The sequence below is a fragment of the Macrobrachium rosenbergii genome, chromosome 5 (assembly GCF_040412425.1).
Source record: "Macrobrachium rosenbergii isolate ZJJX-2024 chromosome 5, ASM4041242v1, whole genome shotgun sequence".
NCBI classification, from domain to species: Eukaryota; Metazoa; Arthropoda; class Malacostraca; order Decapoda; family Palaemonidae; genus Macrobrachium; species Macrobrachium rosenbergii.
This window is the reverse complement of record NC_089745.1, coordinates 5,707,913-5,729,916: the sequence shown is the minus strand read 5'-3', so window position 1 is coordinate 5,729,916 and position 22,004 is coordinate 5,707,913. Positions and strand designations below refer to the sequence as shown.

At 36.9% G+C, this 22,004-nt stretch overlaps 1 protein-coding gene across 1 annotated transcript; it reads right to left on the bottom strand.

Moving 5' to 3' along the window:
* Positions 1-891: 891 nt before the first annotated feature.
* Positions 892-2,312, bottom strand: LOC136838463 (enhancer of split mbeta protein-like). Its single transcript, XM_067103416.1, has one exon. The coding sequence runs from the start codon at positions 1,926-1,928 to the stop codon at positions 1,236-1,238; it is 693 nt and encodes a 230-aa protein (XP_066959517.1). The 5' UTR covers positions 1,929-2,312; the 3' UTR covers positions 892-1,235.
* Positions 2,313-22,004: the final 19,692 nt, after the last annotated feature.

Genomic DNA, 22,004 nt, shown 5'->3' with positions numbered 1-22,004 from the left:
TTTCCTCTTAATACCTTTTAAATATTTTATTTTGTTGTTTCAGACATCCTGTTCAGTGGTTTACGTTGCTTGGAAATGGACTTGACCAGTATTCATGTACGGTAATTTCCTAAGAGAACATATAACTTAAATCTTGCTGGGAATATACTTACGTATATTTGGTCGTAAGTGTGTCAACTCTATTTTTCATTTTATTTCTTCAAATTGCCATGCTTTAGAGTCTATTGCAATACATATTTACATAGTGAATATTACTTCTTAGTCGTCATTTATATTTGTATATAGCATTGTTTAAGATTTTCCTTTTAAATATTTTCCACATACGTGATAAAATCCTTTTCTCAGTTTTAAACAAGTATCCATTTCTCATAAACTCAATATCTATGTTTAGAATGAGCATCATACTCTTAAATTTCTTATATAAACCTTTCTTTCATTTAGAAATTTGATTGAATTATATATAATCTCATTTTGAAACAACTCTTGAGTTATATTTTCGTCATTTCCAGATACTTTGATATAAATATTTAGTAATTTGTATGAACTGGATCAAGTTCCTTCATAATTCCTTCATTTTTATGAAGATTTTGCATATAGCCTTTTATAACTTTTTCCATGATGAAAGATTGTTATATTTCATTTTCTGAAAACTTTATATTTTTTTAATTTTCTCAAGTATATAAATTATTAATTAGATTTTCCCTCCACTGTTATATAAACCAGATCTTTTCTTCATTCAGAAATTTTAACAATATAATTCAAATACCAGCATAGTTTGATTTTACTCTTCTTATTAAAATGTGTTAATTTTTCTGTTTAATATCAAGGCAGGAATTCTATTTTCTACAAGAACTTAACTTAAAGAAAAAAGAAGTAACAGAAAGATTGTGGTAAAGTTCGGAACTGTTTTTATTAACAACATAACAAAAAATAAATAATTTTTTATGTATTTAGTATTGGCTTTGTTTTGAAAGACAAATATCACAGTGTTCTATCACAGCGCAAGCGCAAGACGGCCCTTCTTATTCTTCTTCTTCACGTCGTTCTGCTTCTATAGAATAGATTATTTCTGCTTTACAGAGTAGCTTCTAAAAATAGATTCATGTTTTCTTTCTACAGAATAGTGCACAGTATTAAATCTACATTTAAATTACAAGTTTAGGCACTGCAGGGGGCACGCCGCTTCAGGTACGTTTAAGGGGTGCAATCAGCACCGTCAGGCGTTGAGTGTCCTTCTACCAGGGCCGCCACACGGGACTTCCTGCAGGCACGCCCACTCGCCCGCCCACGACGGGAACGGGCTGCTGGGGCGTGGTGGGCTTAGGGCTGACGGCCGTGGGCTGCGGGGACACAATGATGGGAAGGGCGGGTTTGGACTCCGGGCTTGCGGGCGGGGTGTAAACTCTTGGCACTGTCACTGTGATGGGCACCATGTTCGCGGGCGTCGTCGAGGGAGTCATCGGCGCTGCTGGGGGCGGCGCGGGTGCCGCGGGAGGGGGCTGCGGGCTGGAGATCTTGTCGATCTGGTTGATGCAGCTTCCAAGGTGGGAGAGCAGCCTGGTGGAGACGTGCATGTCGACTCCGGGCACAGAGGTCACGAACCGGGACACTTCGTTTGCACAGTGGGTAAATCCAGCGCGGAACTTGTCGTGGGAATTGTTGTGGGAGGGGAGGGCGAGGGCGTGATGCTGCTTGAGCTTGCGGAGGTGACGGACTGTCAGCTCTAGGACGTCTGCCTTTTCCAACTTGGTGATGGTCTCGCCCTCGGACTGCAGGGCGCCCACCATCAGGTCCTTGAGTTCGTCGAGGCACTTGTTGATGCGCGCCCTCCGCTTCCTCTCGAGCATGGGCTTCATCACCTTGCGGTACTGGTAAGTGCGGGACATAGGCTCCACGTCCTCAATGTTCACTTCGTAAGTTGACGCCATGGCGAGTGTCGGCGTAATGTCGCTGTGTGGTAGAGCACAGAAATCACTAAGGCACGATAGAGCTGCTACCAGCGAGTATAGCGAGAGTATGAGTATCCTGGCTCGATTCTGCCACTTTTATACGCGCTGGGGGAGTTGCCGCTGCGGGAATTTCCGCACCCGATAATCGGTACTTTCCCTCGTATTTCTCGTGTGCGGGTCGGAGATTTTGCGAGTATTGTTAGGAATCATTTAAGACATTCGTATAGAATACTTTCAATACATTACTCTTCAAAGTATTTGCCATATGGTTTAAATAAAAGACGAAAACGAGCGAGAACTGGCGAAGTTTGGCAGTCGTCTGTCGGAATGTGGTGCACCGTGGGAAACAGCCCGTTCCCACACCCTGCCCGAGCACACACCTGCACCCTAGACTCGTGCCCGCTCTTTGCCATACGTCGCGATATCCTCGGTTTATGCGGCATTTATATCGCCGCCAGAGCGATTCTGCTTGATGCCGTTTGAAAACGTATCAATTGAGAATTGCTTTCCCAGGCGTATTGGCACTGGGCCAGGATGGCGAGCGGGCCCGGGGATCGGGCTGACGTCCCGCCTAGATGGAGGAAAAAGCGGTAAGCGGCACCTCGCCGGTGCCAGACTCTATGAAGCACTCAGTACGTATATTATTATTACCGCTCATTCCCCATATTTACCAACAGTTTACTGCATTTTCCGTAATGGTGCCACACCAACAAGATTCATGAAAGTGGCAACGAGAGGAATAGAAATGAATAAAGAAGGCGGAAAAAGGGTGTTTAGTAAAGACGTTTTATTGAAGGGTGTTCTCTGGGGTGGCGAGCGTGGGACTACAGGTTGAACGGTTGGTGGCTGGCTGACTGCTGTTATGGTGTCACTTAGTTTAACGATGTCGCAGCTTTTTTTCTTTTTCTTTCTTTTTTTCAACTCGGGCTAATTTGGAACACGCACCAGATGATGGAGAGAGAGAGAGAGAGATAGATAGTGAGTGAGTTTGATATTATTCGTTATGAATTTGTATTTAAGAATCACAACTTAATGGTATATATATATATATATATATATATATATATATATATATATATATGTATATATATATATATATGTGTGTGTGTGTGTGTGTACTCTGAAAAAACAGCACCTGTGAGTTAGCAAATTTAATATTGTATTATTTACCTGCGATTATCATTGCGGGACTTGACTCTGAGAAGGGAAAGTACACGTGCGCATCTACTTTTATTTATTTTATATCTTTTCTCGTATATACTTGGTGTAATTTTATAATTACACATGCCTTCTCTCTCTCTCTATATATATATATATATATGTGTGTGTGTGTGTTTTTGTGTGTAGAATAAACTGGTCACTTTTTACCAGATACATATGTAATTGTAATAGCCAATGCCCTCTTAACTTCTCGAATTCGAAAAGTTAAGAGGGCATTGTGGCTATTACAATTACACATGTATATATAAAAAATATATACATAATACATATAATGATATATTCTTACACCTCTTTATTAACCCTGCTTATTTCTCGACTTGCAGCCTTCTGATATTGTTTATTCTAAGTTAGAGGTAGGAGTCTTCGCCCTTTATCTAAGCGGCCGTCACCGTGAGATGAAATGTAAGTGATGGCGCAAGATAGCGGTAACTGACAACTTCCACGTGGATGTAGAACAACTGTCGACTGCCAGTGCCCACGGACTGTTATTGCATACGATAATGGAGAAACTACCGAACGCTGATAACATTTCTCGTCTACACTTTCCTCTTGCGATAAGTCGCGAATGCGTGCATGCTTCATAAAGTACTTGTATTTAAAGGGCGCTCGCTTACCCACTCAAAAAAAAAATGGAAAATCGTCCTGTAAGATGGCAGTGTTAACTGTCAGACGTTCCCACGTTCTGAAATATGGCTGTAACTTCTGGAATGAGTCTTGTTTCGTGGAGTTTTCATGATTTATCGCATCTTTGTTGGCATATGAACTTTGGCAGTTCGAGATAAAATTGTAAGATTGGTCGCCCTTTGGTAATTGGGGAGGCGAAAATAAAGCGAAGGCATCGTACATCGGTTTATGGTTTCGCATCATGTCTTGGCGGCCCGCCCTGAGCGCCTACTTTCTTTACGCTTTTGGTAACACAGTCATTGTGAAGACCTTATATAGGAAGAGTAGCAAGCATATTGCAAGCGTGCTATTAGCATGTAACGAGGCAAATAAGAGAGTACAGGTGAGGAGAATGGGAAAGCCTTTAGAAGAGCACAGGGCCCCCTTCCAAAACTGTTGCTGCTGCCTCTGCCGGAGCGTGTGAATGAGAAAAGTGAGTTAGACGGGACATGGGTGTTGCTCGGGAGGTACCCCTGAGGGGAGGGAGTAGCCTATGACCACATCTCTCCCTCCACCTCCCCTTCCCAGAAGTCTCCGCCACCACCACCACCACTGCGCGATGTTTATGGCCGTATTTACGTTATGTCGTATTTGCGGATTTCTTCAAGAGTTATTCGACGAAATAATCGCTCTCTCGTCTTTGGCCTGTGCCGTGGAAATGGCGGCCCCTATGGGGGAAGGGGGGACGGAAGGTGGGAGGGGAGGGGGGCACTGAGATTTGAAATAGCGATGGTGATAAGCACATCATATTCTGTCGCCGAAGGAGGAAGGCCCATCATACATTCTCCTCAGGCGTCATGCCCTGATTTCATTATCATGCGCTGTCCGGCTCTTCTGCACGTGGATGTCGTTGTGCACTTTGGCGAGTGCACGTGTGTACGTGTGCCCTAGTTGGAGATGAGCTGGCGTTATACATCACACGTGCAGCGTAATTACGCGGTTACGAATCAGCTCGATTAGTCCAATAACTGGTTTCTTAACAGAACAGGTTCTTTTGCACGAATTTCAAAGATTTACAATGTCAGTATTAGTTACTGTTGATGTGAAATGAGTTGATTAGTTGACGAGTAATTATATATTGTGGATTATGACTTGAAATGAACACCATAATATTCTTTGGAGGCTTGAATTTCAAGTAAATGGCCCCTGTGGGTTCATCTTCTGAGTAATAATAATAATAATAATAATAATAATAATAATAATAATAATAATAATAATGGTTCTTAAACAAAAAAAGGCAAATGAATTTCAAAGATGTACAATGTCATTATGTCACTGTTGATAGAAAATGAGTTGATCAGTTGACGAATAATTACATATATTGTAAATTATAGACTTAACAAAATGATCCTGAACAGACCGAGAAATCTAATTTTGACTTTTAATACGTAAATACAAAAGAAAATGAGAGAAAGAAAAACTATATTGTGTACGGACACTCTGTACCCAGTATTACAGCAACACCCGAGTCTTCATTGAACTGAGATACAGCTTCCTTGACCCTCGACGTTATAGGGGTCAGGAGGTACTTAACAGAGTAAGGTTCGGAAAATGTGACCTCGATTCGTATGTCACGGTGGGTGGTCTGGTGAACAGTGAACTGAGTCATATATATGTATATATATAATATTTTTATATATATGTAATATATAATGGCTTCCGGAGGGGTTTATATATATATATTATATATATATATATATATATATATATATATATATATATAAACCTCCGGATATATATATGTATGTATATATATGTACTGTATATATAATGAATTCCAGAGGTCATACAAGGACACTTACCTGTTCTACCGATCATGTTCACCTGTGCTTGCTTGCTTCGGCCGGTCATGACTTCGGGAAATCACATGCTATCAGCATAAAAACAACCGGAAGAATCGTGTTCGACCCTCATGAGCATATCCCCTTCCTCCCTCCCCAAAACGCACCCTGACTCCTCCCTTCCCTCCCCCAATCTCTCTCTCTCTCTCTCCTTCCCCCATCCGTGTCCACTGATTCACACAGCCTACCAATCACGGCCGGAAATTGAGGCATTAATTAGTGTTATGTGACCGGATGAGCCAATGAGAGAGAGAGAGGGGAGGACGGGAGGGAGTGAAAGAGAGAGAAACGAGAATGAGAAGTGGAGGGGGAGGGGATGGATGGCCCAGGGGTAGGGGACGGAACAGGTCGATGTGCACTTGAATGTGCAAAGAGCTAGCAATGAATGGAGGGTGTGGATGCGTATGGATGGCACGCCACTGACTAATCATCCAACCTGCCAATGCTGGGCGGAGGTGCTTGCTTAGTCCGTGCTTTTATAGGTCTCTTTTTCTCTCTCTTTCTCCTTTTTTTTTTAAATAGATTTTTATAGGTGGCATCATGACAAGATTCATGTGTCCATGTTTCCCCCGGTGCTGTTTCCCCTGACTCGGGCTGAGGCCGTTGTCTATATTGAAAAAAATAGGGAGGGTCCGTTTACCATGTAACAGTTTTTTGTGCTGATAAATTCTCATGCAAAAGAGCTGTAGGACCGAAGGGCTTGTGGGTGGAGTGTGTGTGTGTGTGTGTGTGTGTGTGTTTATGTGTTTGTGCATGTGGAAAGGGGGTTGCTGATCAAGGAGGCATGAAAACCTGTCATGTGTTTGTGCGTATGTTTGTGTATGTGGATGTGTGTGTTTTAGGTTGCTGAAAAGACTTTTGAGTTGACTCTAAAGAGGCTTTGAAAGACATATAAATGATAGGCCTATATATATTAGGAGGGCTGTAAAAGTTTTTAGACGTTGGAAATTTGGGACTTGAAAGTCTTAGTCTTACAGTAGTGTGGGTGTGTAAATAGTTTAAGAAAGGATTGTAGGTTTTTTTTTAGTTGAGGAAGGACCGAGAAGTGAGACTTTGGGGAGTGGATTTGTGTATGTCTTGATAAGACTGTACTTGTTCCTCTTGCAAGGGGTGAAGCCAACTGGATAACTTCCGTCCTGATCGGCGATAACCTCTTTGATTGGGGTTGAAGGTTCTCTCTTTCTCTCTCTCTCTCTCTCTCTCTCTCTCTCTCTCTCTCTCTCTCTCTGCCTGCTGGTTCTCACGCGTTCGTGGCGGTGGTTTGGATCTTATCAGTAGACCTCTTTTTTGTCAGGGCTCATTCATTTCACGGTTGTTGCTCTCTCTCTCTCTCTCTCTCTCTCTCATTGAAATATGCCTGAGTATTTCCAAGCGCTGTTTGCGTAGCACCGAAGACTGTGCAATCTGTATTTATGGGATATTGGTCTAAGTAACGGGAATTTTGTCGGAATTAAATGCATGTGATATTATTGTGTAATTTATCTTATAATCTGTGATTTGTGCAGCAGCAGTCTAACCTGTTTAGTTTTCTTTCTATTTATTTATTTATTTATTTATTTATTTATTTAATTGATTAATGACACTAAATTCTATTTATTGTCCGTTTTGTGACTTGTGCAGTCTCCAGATTGTAACTTCAGTACTTTTTAATATTAAAATACGCACGATGCTTATTTTAATATTATCGTTAGGAGTGAAAAATATCAGTTATAGAGGTAACGTTAATACTATTGTAGCTATTGCGTTGGTTAGAAGTCGAATTCTTTGTATAAATATTACTAAATTCGATGCAGTATACGGTCGAGCGAAATTGATTACAAAAAACCCTCCCTCCGATTTCCTACTGAAAGCGAATCATGTACTGCTTTTTTTTTTTTTACGTACGTGAAAAGCAACAATGCACTCACGCCCACTGATCAACTTCGCCAAGCATCCACCCACTCACCCACCCAACTCAAATCAGTATGCAAATTACTGTTCACACACATATTTGCGCCTCGTGTAAAATTACTGTGCTCCATAACACCAGTCACCGCGGACCGACCAATTACCACGTCGCATTGTTCGCCTCTTGCTTGGGAAGTGTTGGTGGTGGATGTTTCGTTCTCTCTCTCTCTCTCTCTCTCTCTCTCTCTCTCTCTCTCTCTCTTTCCACACACGCACAGGCACATATACTGTAAATTCCTCTGATACGTTTCCCTCTCTCTCTCTCTCTCCTCTCTCTCTCTCTCTCTTACATACATCACACGTACATAGAAATTCTCATATAATCATTCATCTCTCTCTCTCTCTCTCTCTCTCTCTCTCACACACACACACACACACACACACACACACACACAAACATAAATTCTCAGATAATTATTCTCTCTCTCTCTCTCTCTCTCTCTCTCTCTCTCTCTCTCTCTCTCACACACACACACACACACACACACACACACACACACACCATCATCATCATCATCATCATCATCAACTGACAGGTAATTATTGCATCATTTTTATTTAGTTTAAAAAAACAGTACTTCTGTGCTTGTATAATTTTATTTTTATGGCAATAAAAATAATACGATTGAGAACTAAGAATAAATCGAAGGAAAATATTCTCTGCTCACACTCATACTCAAGATGACTTCAGATGTATATGACAATCTCCGCATACAGAAGATTTTGTGTGTGCGGAAAACTCACGGTGTAGGGAAACCACACCACGGAATAACTTTCCACTTTTATCCTGTTGAATTCTGCTGTTGTGCGTTTGTGTCCTCCTTCTCTCGTGCTTTGGAAATCTCTCCATCTTCGCCATTTCTCCACTGACCATAATCTCTGACTTCTCAAGAGAGCGGGGTTTAACCTTCCTCTCTCTCTCTCTCTCTCTCTCTCTCTCTCTCGTCCACCTTTGCAGTATATTATTATTATTATTATTATTATTATTATTATTATTAGAAACCTATTCGCACGGAACAAGCACACCACAGGGGCCACTGACTTGAAAATTCAAGCTTCCAAAGAATGTTGGTTTCAACCTCCCACCGCAGCAGCAGACCCCACACTGCAGCGGTAACTGATCATGATACAGAGCCAGTGACTCTTCATGGCCCTTGGGGAGACGCGAACCCGCGACGTCCGAGCGGCATGCCACGACACTAACCACTATTAATCTGGCCTGAGAACAGAAGATAAAAGGCAGGAGTTAACGCGAAAGGCCTATTGGCTTATGTTTCTTTTTTTTAATGAAAACAACAGTATTGCAATAGGTCTCTCATATGCTACAAATGTATGAGGTGCATACTGGAATTACAGAGGTATAGTTATGTAATTCATGTACTATATCTCTAAAGTTCCTCGTTGGGCTGGTTGATATCGTTCTCGGCTAGCACTTTGCTGGGCCTGCGTTCGATTCTCCGGCCGGCCAATGAAGAATTAGAGGAATTTACTTCTGGTGATAGAAATTCATTTCTCGGTATAATGTGGTTCGGATTCCACAGCAAGCTGTAGGTCCCGTTGCTAGGTAACCAATAGGTACTTAGCTACGTAAAATAAGTCTAATCCTTCGGGCCGGCCCTAGGAGAGCTGTTAATCAGCTCAGTGGTCTGGTTAAGCTAAGGTATACTTCTTCTATACTCGTATTTCAGAATCCGTAGAATGAAATGTGAATTACTGACACTAATAATACTTGCTATGTATCTTTTAATGAGATATATTACGGGGTTAGTGCCGTCAGTGCACCTCATGCAGTGCACTGTAGGCATTACTTAAGGTCCTTTGCAGCGTCCCTTCGGCCCCAAGCTGCAACCCCTTTCGTTCCTTTTACTGTACCTCCATTCATATTCTTTTTCTTCCATCTTACTTTCCACCCTCTCCTAACAGTTGATTCATAGGGCAACTGCTTAGAGGTTTTCCTCCTGTTACACTTTCCAAACCCTTTACTGTCAATTTCCGTTTCAGCGCTGACTGACCTCATTGGTCCCAGTAATTGGCCTTTGGCCTAAATTCTATATTCAGTTGTATATATTCTATAAGTATGTAATGCGCATTCACAATTTTTTCGTATTTATCGAACGAATATTTGGCACTTTAAATCAAAATGACATAAAAATTGTTTTAATAGGATTTATAACCACTTGAAATAAGTAACGGGGTATTTCCACCCGAAATAAATTACGGGGTATTTCCACCCGAAATAAATTCCAGGGTTTTTCCACCCGAAATAAATTCCAGGGTTTTTCCACCCGGAATAAATTACAGGGTATTTCCACCCGAAATAAATTCCAGAGTATTCCCACCCGAAATAAATAACAGGGTACTTCCACCCGAAATAAATTCCAGGGTATTTCCACCCGAAATAAGTAACAGGGTATTTCCACCCGAAATAAATTCCAGGGTATTTCCACCCGAAATAAATAACAGGGTATTTCCACCCGAAATAAATAACAGGGTATTCCCACCCGAAATAAATTCCAGGGTATTTCCACCCGTATCAAGTAGTGATATATTTATCTCTGAACCGCTACTTGATCTAGATAAGAAAGATCCCTGGGCGATCCATTTACATGATTCACTTCGCTTTTTATCATCGAAAATTTATATCTGGTAATTCGTCATCCGGTGTCCTCTGAAGTCATCAACCCAAGAATTCGTCGTAGTAGATAACATTCACAATCGCTCCATTCCATTTTCAATTTTCCTTTCTGTTGATCTTTATATATATTATACATATATATATATATATATATATATATATATATACATATATATATATATATATATATATATATATACATACTACTTAAAAAGCAAACAATCTAAAACTTAGGTACCCACAAGTATTAGAGTATATTTCCCATGACTAGTCGTCAGTGATTATCAGTACCACGTGCGTTAGAGAACAGCTGGGCATGGTCAGATGTACCCAATGTATCGGCCAAAGAATATTTTTCCTCCCTAAACGACGGCCAAGGCAGGAATGGTGTCTTGGGAACGAGGGGGTTCCTGGGAACCGTTGGATTGGTCGCCAGATGCCCGCATTCCTAGGAATTAAGATGGGGTAGACATGTGTTTAGGAAGCATTCTCAGAGATCTTGTGCGTTCAGTGTTTCAACACTGCTGAGGTAAAAGAATATTATTATTATTATTATTATTATTATTATTATTATTATTATTATTATTATTATTATTAGGAGTCACTTTTTTGTTGCTATGTTTTTACCATCATTAAGTATTTTTAGGACTTTGAAATTTTATTACCATGTAATAATAATAATAATCGTTATTACATATTATTATTATTATTATTGGTTATTATTATTATTATTATTATTATTATTATTATTATTATAGCATAAATGGTGTACTTTTAAAGTTTTTCCCATAAGAATTTTTTCTTTAATTCAAGGATTCAGTGTAATCAATTTCAATGTGATTACTTGAGTGGTACAGTTTATATATTAATAACCATTTGTTTTAAAACATATATATAATTGAGGGATATTGAACCGCATTTTAATTAATTTTCTATTAACTGAAGCAAATTAACTTTATATTAATTCATTTTCTATCTCAGGTGTACACTTTTTTTATCTCTAGTTTCATTGGTAATTTCACATATGAAGATTGCAAAGCTTATAATGTAAAAAAACATGAGTTATTATGCAGTTCCTCTGCCACTTTTATAAAGTGTGAAATAATACGAAGCACATTTGCCCAGTTTTATTACAGTATGTAATGAACTAACTTCATCCATGTGATTTTCAATGGCTATATGTATCCTTATTTAATTAAAGTATCTTTCCCAGCCCTTCAGTTAAAAATGTATTTTACCTTTACTACTTGAAAAGGGAAAATAGTTCACTGTAAAAACAATATTATTATTATTATTATTATTATTATTATTATTATTATTATTATTATTATTATTATTATTATTGTTATTATTATAGCATCTAACGTCTCCACCATCTTTGAAACGCAAGAAGCTACACTCGATCTTTCGAGACTTCTGAAATGAGAGAAACACCGCTAAACATTTCGAGATTACCCTTAGTGTTTTGGGGGGGGGGGGAGGTGGCGGCGTTTGGCCACCACCACCCCTAGAGACAACACGTGACGGGCATCTGTCCCGGGCTCCTTGGGAATTCGAAACCGGGAACTGGGAATATTCCCACGAGTGCCTCGCTCCTCCTTTTGTCGGCTGGAACCGTTCCCTTTTGAAAGCCGCAAGGATCTTAGTCTCTCGTCGGCAAGATTTTAACCGACTTTTGGAGGGGAGGAATGGGGGGGTGGGGGTTGGAGTGGAAGGGTTCTTGATAGATGCTTCTTGTGGAGGTTGGTTACAAATATTAAATTGGATTGCTGTGAGCATCTTGTCTATTTTAATAAAGGTGTTTTATGTGAACATTTGCTTAAAGTATTGACTGTGAGTGCTATATGGCTCTTGGCTGTTTCAGTATAATATAATAATAATAATGATGATAATAACTTACTGCATACATACATACATAGTTGATATCACCTTGATAGAGGGTTTCTTTCATAATTCACAGGATTATTATTATGTTAATATTGTACGATAATTACAATAATGCAGTAACATTGTCGTTTCCTGTTTGTTCAGAGGGGAATTCTTTGTGCACAATTATTTGTTCGTGAATGCTTACGTTTTTATTCGTTATTTATGTGTGTGTGTGTGTGTGTGAGAGAGAGAGAGAGAGAGAGAGAGAGAGAGAGAGAGAGAGAGAGAGAGAGAGAGAGAGAGAAATTTTGCAGTGAAGTCTTAAGCTCTGAGCGTCCTCGCTAATCCTTCGGTATTCAGCATTTTCTGATTAAACGAGTGGTTCCAGAAGAATCACGTTCTACCCAGTAATACGGATTTTGATAAACATTTATTCAGATGGTGGCGTCCTTTCGGATACATACATGCACAGTTTTTGTTTGCACACACACACACACACATATATAATATATATATATATTAATTATATATTTACATATGTTTTCGTTGGGAAAGAGATCTGTGATATTTTTAGAATTTTTTTTCTTGAATGTAAGATTATCTTACCGGATGATGATTTTGACCTTTTTTTCTCTCGTCAGATTTTTATTGCTTCTTTCCTGCATCGTATATTTCAATTCATTTTTCACTTGTAGCAAAACAGTTTTTACAGTTTTCCCAAGCACACGATTCGCTTCTTTCTATCACATTGTATATGAAATGTTCGTTGTCTAATTTTCATCTTTATGTAAGGGCTGAGGCGAGATTATATTTTAAAATTAAAAAGTCCTTTTAACAGAATTTTTTCTTTTATATTTTATGAAACACATTCACTGGCGCATATGCTCACTATATATATATATATATATATATATATATATATATATATATATATATATATATATATATATATATATACATGCAGTATATATATATATATATATATATATATATATATATATATATATATATATATTTATATATATATATGTATATATATATATATATATATATATATATGTCTATATATATCTATATATTTGTTCCTCTTCATAATTGCGCCACTATGGACTTCAAACACGAACGCACTCTGACTTAGCGGTACCTGGCAACTCCCCCACTCTCACTCCCAGCCTCCCACACCCCTCCCCTCCCCAACTCAACAACACCTGCACGTGCTTTACACGCTCTGATCCAGCTGTCCTCCTCCTCCTACCCCCACCTCCTCTTCCTCCTCCTCCTCCTCCCGGGGTTCTCCGGGAATGACAATGCCTGGAATGATTCTTCCTTTTGTGAAGGGCAAGAACAGGTTAGCTGATTTTGCCTCCTGATGAGCCATCGATAGCATTGTCGATCCGGAATGCGGTCGGAACGGCCATTGCTGGATGGTTCTAATTGAGCGCTCGCTCGCTCGCCTAAGCGGATTGATTTCGTTATGCCGTAGAATCTTCCCGTAAGAGTTGTTTTTGGGGGTTTTATAGGGTGGGAGGTGGATGGGGAGGGGAGGGAGGTTGAATTAGGTATACATGCTTTGTGCGAGACCACACACGATGGATCTTATGTGTATGTATATATAAGTATATATATATACACTATATATGTTATATATATATATACACTATATATATATATAGAGAGAGAGAGAGAGAGATAGATAGACACATATATATTGTATATATATATATTATATATATATATATATATATATATATATATATATATAATATATATATATATATATATATATATATATATATATATATATAAAAAAGTATTAGAAAAGAACTACTGAAGACCGCTTGATTCTGACACTTTCTATTTCATATATACAGTACAGGGGTGTATAACGTTTTCTTCAATTATTATTGTGTTCAGTGCGTGTTGGTACGGCGATATATGTATATATATATATATATATATATATATATATATATATATATATATAATATATGTGTGTATACATATGCATATACATATGTAGAATTATATACAGCCAGTAATAACGGAAACTGAATTAAAAAATAGCAGCATAATTTTGTTATAAGTCTAAAGCGGCCACATTGACGACACATAAAACAGTACCTGGCAACTCTGCAGCAGCTGCACGTGTGGTAGGTACCACGAGCATCTATCTCACTGTGCCCCGCCGCCATTGTTGTGTCATATGGAATCACTGTCTGGAATCGGTGTTGGAATGCTTGGAATGCGTGACAGGTGGTGGTGGTGGGTGAGTGTGGGAATTTTCCACACCGACAGTCTTTGGTAGGAGCGTTGAGATACTCACAATTATATATACTGTATTTATGTGTATGTATATGTACTGTATATATACATATATATATATATTATATGTAAATATATAGGTTATTTATATATATGTGTGTGTGTGTAATCTGTACACATACTAATGTGTATAATGCGTATGACGTTTTATATATATATATTATATATATAGATATATATATATATTTACATATATATATATATATATATATATATATATATATATATATATATATATATATATATATATATATACATATATATATATATATAAATTTCTACTCACGTCGGGGATTGGATCGGAGCAGGTCTCAGGTGGAAAGCAAGAGGGCGTTATCCACTGGGCCATATTAAGTCTAAAAGAAGTTGGAACCGAGAGCAACTGCACTGCGAATTACCTGGGCAAGTTAACTGCTTGCATATAATAGCCCAAAGACCAGCAATGACCCAATAGACAACATTTTCATTCCGAATTATCTCAAGGACAATTCGAAACGAAATGTCCTTCATTGGGTCATTGCTGAGTCGGGAAGTTGGGGAAAACTCCGCCGGTATGCAAGCAGATAGCTTGCCCAGGTAATCACCTCGTGCAGTTGCCTCAGCTTCCAACTTTTTAGACTTGTATGGGCCCAGTGGATAACGCCCTTGCTTTCACCTGAGAGACCTGGGTTCGATCCCCGACGTGAGTCAGAAATTTATTTCTGTTCCACACGTGATTGTGTGTTGATGATTTCTATATATATATATATATATATATATATATATATATATATATATATATATATATATATATATATAATATATTTGTGTGTATATATATATATAGTTAATTGTAACCTTAACCCTTCAGTGTAGTGAAATGAAATTCTGATATTATTTTTCTGTAGCCCAGTAACTTTTCGACTGCAGTATATTAGAATGCTTTGATAAACAGTTACTAGGGCATTCATAATATATTGGTACTCTTAATCATTCTCGAATTTCTCTTTTATCGTATTCCCATGTATCAGTTTTTTACCTTCTTCAGAGACTTAACTGTTTGACTGTCAGATTATATATATATATATATATATATATATATATATATATATATATATATATATATATATATATATATATATATATATATATATATATATATATATATATATATATATCCTGAGCTAACAGTGTTATGTCCCCGTAGGGGTTAGTGCCGTCAGTGCACCTCATGCGGTGCACTGTAGGCATTACTTAAGGTTCTTTGGAGCGTCTCCTCTGCCCCTAGCTGCAACTCCCTTCATTCCTTTTACTGTACCTCCTTTCATATTCTCTTTCTTCCAACTTGCTTTCCACTCTCTCCTAACAATTGATTCTTAGTGCAACTGCTTAGAGGTTTTCCTCCTGTTACACCTTTCAGACCTTTTACTGTCAATTTCCGTTTCAGCGCTGAATAACCTCATAGGTCCCAGTGCTTGGCCTTTGGCCTAAATTCTGTATATTCAATTCAACAGAGTGAGAGTTTTGAAATTACCTAAATATAGTATAATAATGTAAGCGTAGATAAAAATTAAGACGTTAAACATTGTTTGGAATATTGTGACTTAAAGTTTTAAAATTATGTAAATGTAATTTCTATTTACGGTCAAGAGAGAAGAAACGACCTTAAAATTATATATGAGTAAGTACTTAAAATTATATATATGAATAAATGCTGTTTCTAGGGGTTATAGGACATAATAATCATTCGTAAAATTAACTCATCAGAAACGTTTGTGATCATCTAAGATTTCCTTGCAAGTTTAAACTTCGTGTACCTAAAATTTCTCCACGTGAGTGTGACGCCATAGGGAAATCTTTCACAGTTACGAAGAACTTGTTTGTTAACAAGCATTTATACAGATGTTCGTAAGGGTTTTCTTAATAATGTGTAAGTTATTTCTCATCAGACTAGTGTCTAAAGATGAGAATCAAAAGCACCTTGACCGTTGGACATATATAAATGGCAGAAAATAGTCTCACATATGTTTTCTGTTTAGTTTTAGATGTCCAAAATGCCTGTATATATATATATATATATATATATATATATATATATATATATATATATATATATATACATACATACATACATACATATGTGTATTATGTGCATACATAAGTATATATGTATATAAATACACACACACTTACACGTATATATATATATATATATATATATATATATATATATATATATATATATATATATATATATATGTTATAATTAATATTTTGTGTTCCAGAAGTTTTCACCTTCGAAACATGTCTCTGTAATGGGTCATCAGTAACTCAATAATAATAATAATAATAATAAATAATAATAATAATAATAATAATAATAATAATAATAATAATAATAATAATAATAATAATAATACCGGTTCTGTGCAGTCGTGTTGCGAGTGTCAAAGATAACCGATCGAGTCTGGTGGTAAATGGCAACCCTGTCCACCATATTGTCAACACGCGCGCTGCCACGAGAATTCCCTCCCCTATTAAGACCCCCTTCTTCCCACCCCAACCCCAAATACCGACGCACACCCAAGGGGGTTGCACCGCTCCACCTGGGTGTCCCTCTTACTATTGTCTGCAAACGGGAATCGGGACTGGGAACGGGCGTTGGAATTCCTGGAATGTGCGACAGGTGGTGGTGGTGCTCTCGCCTCGTGGTTAGGGAGATTTTTCTCTTCTTTGACTGTGTAGGATACATCTGCTTTCGCTACTGGATATATAGTATATATATACGTATATATACTTATCAATATATATGCATGTATATTAATATATATACTTGTGTGTGTATATATATATACATATATATGTATATATATATACTATATATATACATTTATAAATATACACGTTTATACACATTATATATACGTATAAATTTATATAAATCTACATATACACAGACATATATATACACAAATATATGTACATATATATACATGTTTGTATATATATATATATATATATATATATATATATATATATATATATATATATATATATATATATAGCAATACAAGTATGTGGATAAATAGATAATGTAGTTTGCAGTAATACTAATGATACGAAACCAGTTAATGAATATTACTTAGCATTTAGGTCTGAAGAGCTAATCACATTTTTAATCCTACCTTTACTGAAGATCTTTTTGACTACAGCATAGGTTAAAGTCCACATGGCCAGTCATTTCGCTGTTTTCAAAGCGATGCTGTTATTCATTTTGTAATGTGTCTTATTGATTTATATTTGTGTTGTTTTGCTGTTTTTCATTTTGTAATTTATCTTACTAGCCTTTTTTAGCGTTGTTCCACAGTTGTGCTAAAAGCATCTATCGGATTTCATCATATAACTTGCGAAGTAATTTGGGAAATTAAAATTTTTTTTATTACACCAGTTATATTCATGCAGTTATTTCATTAAAACTATCAGTTAGTTTCGGCTTTTTGTGGTGCTGAGAGTTAATGTTCCTTTCTAGAAGGAAGAGTGAAAACAGAATAAAAGTGTGGAAAGATAAAAAGAAACGAAAATATACTAAGCGGCCGTGAAAGTGTATTTGTTTAACTAAATACAAGTTGACGAATTACTGTAAACATGGCATAAAACATTTCATCTTTTCTATATAAGTAAAAATAATATTAACTGTAGAAAAAAAAATTCAAATCTCATCAAAATCATTTGCGAAAAATAACCAAACAAAAAAGGATTATAATCGATGGCCATTTGCGTCTGGTGGTACGTGGCAACCCTGTCCACCATATTGTCTACACGCGCGCTGCCACGAGATTTAACCCACTCCTCCCCCTCCCCGCCTCCCAACCCACCCATCCCGAAACACACCGCTCCAGATGGGCGTCCTCCCTCTTACTATTGTCTGTAGACTGAAATCGGGATTGGGAACGGGCGTTGGAATTCCTGGAATGTGCAGCAGGTGGTGATGCTCTTGCCTCTCGTGGTTAGGGAAGTTTTTTCCTCTTTTTATGTACAGTAGTTTTTCATTTGTCTTCAGTATACGTACTCCTCACATCTCTCTCTTTTGTATGTATGTATGTGTGTGTATATATATATATATATATATATATATATATATATATATATATATATGTGTGTGTGTGTATTATGTATATATATATATATATATATATATATATATATATATATATATATATATATATATATATACTGTAGATGTGTGTAAACATGAAATTTTGTCACTTATAAACGCAAGAATTAGATTCACAAATATTAAGCCAGAAACATTGTTTTATTATGTATTTTATGTGTGTATATATATATTAAACTGATTCTTTCCTGGATGCAGAACAACAACATAAGTAGGTTGAATACATTTTCCTGCCAATATATTTATCCTTTTGGGTTGTGGAAAATAAGGAATATTCGATTGAATGTATTTTCCTTTACTCATGATGTATGTTACCTCTCTTATACAAAAAAAGAGAATAAATGAGAATTGATATATAAGATTTGTTTCTTTTCGATGCATTAGCGTACAGTATCTTCATATTAAGACGTTTACAATTGACTGTATTCACCCGCAGTTATAATTTTAGCCTTTCGAACGCGTAGGTAAAATAAGTATTCGAATAACTTCTTCTTCTTCTTCTTCTTCTTCTTCTTCTTCTTCTTCTTCTTCTTCTTCTTCTTCTTATTATTATTATTATTATTATTATTATTATTATTATTATTATTATTATTACAGTAGATGAAACCTATTCATGGAACAAGCCCACCAAAGGGGCCATTGACTTGAAATTCAAGCTTCTAAAGAATGTTGGTTTCAACCTCCCACCGCAGACCAAACACTGCAGCAGTAACTGATCATGATACGGAGAGTGATTTTTCTTTCGTCGCCCTGGGGGAGAAGCGAACCCGCGACATCTGAGTGGCATGCCACGACACCAACCACTATACCATTCTTGAAGCCTGGGAAGTTATTCGATTTGAATATGTATATTTATAGTAATTTTTTGGAATTGCAATTACGTAAACTACGAGTTTTTTGTTGGAAAATTTCCGCATTATTTTGTGTTTGACCTTTGAATTTGATGTTGATTTCAATACAGAGATCTAATATATATATATATATATATATATATATATATATATATATATATATATATATAAATTATATATATATATGTGTGTGTGTATTTAAACATTATTAATATATATATGTATATAAATACTTTATATTATATATACTTATATATATTTATATCTATATGCATACATACATGCATACGTATAACTGAATCACGAAAATATGGGAACGTGATGATATATAATTTGTCTTTATTTCGTACACATACATACATACATACATACATACATGCATACATAATGTGCATACATTTTCCCATAGTCATTAATCCAATAAAAACTCTAAAGCGCGTAAACCAAGAGCGCATATATTCCCCTTCCCAGGCAAGTCTCCCAGAAGAAACATCAGCTAACCCCATGCCGTATTTTTCTTCAAGATTTTGCATCGATTGAAAGGAAGTGTTGCGCAACTTGCAACTTGTCTCTTTACCCATATGCATCTCCCAGGTACCGTGAGGGAATGTTCCATGGAGACCCCGAAAAAAGGGGTGTTATGCTGGTGGTGGTGGTGGGGGAGGGGAGGGTGGGGCTGAGGGGGAGATAGCAGGTGCTGGCAGATGCATGTCGGATCGAGAGACGCTTTGGGATGAAGGAAGATGATTTTTATTTATTTATTTTTTTTTAGGAATGGAAATTTTTTTTTAAGGAATTGGTGTATTATTATTAGGGTCAGAGGAAAATGATTATAATCTTGTTGTTAAGAGTTGACTGAGCTGGTTTTATGCCAGCACGGGTTCTTGCTCATAGAGCAGTCCGTAACATTTTTTATTATTATAATTGATGCCTAAGATAGTTAAGATTTTTTCTATTGTGAAAATTTCATATGAAAGTGAGAAATGAATAAAAAAGATTAGCAGCGAAAATAAGAATTAAAGAATATAAAAATAAATGGAATTAAACTATAAGTAAATAGAAAGAGAATTATAAAATGTGGAAATCGGTAATTTAAAGTAAGACATGATTATCACACCAATGCGAACACTGCAAAACCGAAAATGAATCAAATAAAATCAATGGAGTTAGAATGTATCAACAGAGTTGCTCTCTCTCTCTCTCTCTCTCTCTCTCTCTCTCTATGTAATTTATTGGGCTTTATTTTCGGGATATAACTTCTGTCGCTACATAGCCGCTATTCTTATACGGATATTTTAGGTAAAAAGAAAGGAAGGATTTTGTAAAATATATATTATTGAAAATCTATCGGTAGAAATTTGCCAATGTATACAAGTACAAACTGAGTCTTTTATAGAAGTAAAAGAATGGATTGTGTAATATAAAAGGGCCCATTGGAACTTTGTAAATGTATGAATTTATTAATATTAATATATTTTTTTAGAAGTGAAATGATAGACTGGGTAATATCATTGGTCATTGGAAATTTGTAAATGCGCTGTTACGAACTGAGATTTTATAGAGGTAAAAAATAGATTTTTTAATGTAAAAGGGGCCATCGGAACTTTGTAAACATATTAATACAAACTAAAAATTGTTATAGAAGTTAAAGAAGAACTGGGTACAATAAAACGGGGCCCATGAATTTACATCATCGCGGCATGAGAGAGATTTGATTTTCGGATGTCGAGTTGAGCGGAAAAAGGACACCCAGGGCTTAAATGCGCAGCTGGGTCCTTTCGTTTAAATTTGAAAATGTCCTGAGATCCTTGGCGGGAAGAGCAGCACCAGTAGGATCTGTAGGACTCTATATAGATATTGAATGAAGAAGCAGTATACCCTTTCAATAAATCATTATAGAGTGAAGAAATTTTTTAAGATTTATATGATGATATCATAAAGCGAAATTGACTGCTTTTGTTTGATGATATCACAAAGGGAAACTCACTGCTTGTGTTTGTTTATGAAAGCGCAATCTTAGGTTCTCGCGCGCGCGCGAAAAAAAAAAAAAATAATAGCGAGAAGTAAATTTCAGCATTCGACGCCTCCCCACGCGCGCTGCCACGGGCAAGATTGTGTGGGCTGCCCTCACGTGCATATCCTTCTGGACGTGGGAAGATTCCCAGAATCGTGGGAAAGAGGTAGCAGGTGGCTGGTTCTGTAAGAAGGAGGTAGGAGGAGGAGGAGGAGGAGGGGAAGGGTTTATAGGGTAGGGATAGGGGAGGATCCCCTCCTCACATGTTTAGTAACAACTTCCTGTTCCCAGAATCTGTCGCCATCTTGCGTTTCCTCTTGAGGTCTGCTATATCTTCAGGGAGTTGATTTGAATGGTGGAGGATTTGCCTGAGGCAATTTGACTCGTTTTTCATTTCCCTTTTTCAAAAGCAGTCGTCGTATCAGTTTGTGTTAGCACCTGGCACATTGTGCAAGCTCATGCACGCACTATTAATTAACTATATATATATATATATATATATATATATATATAGTATATATATATATATATATATATAT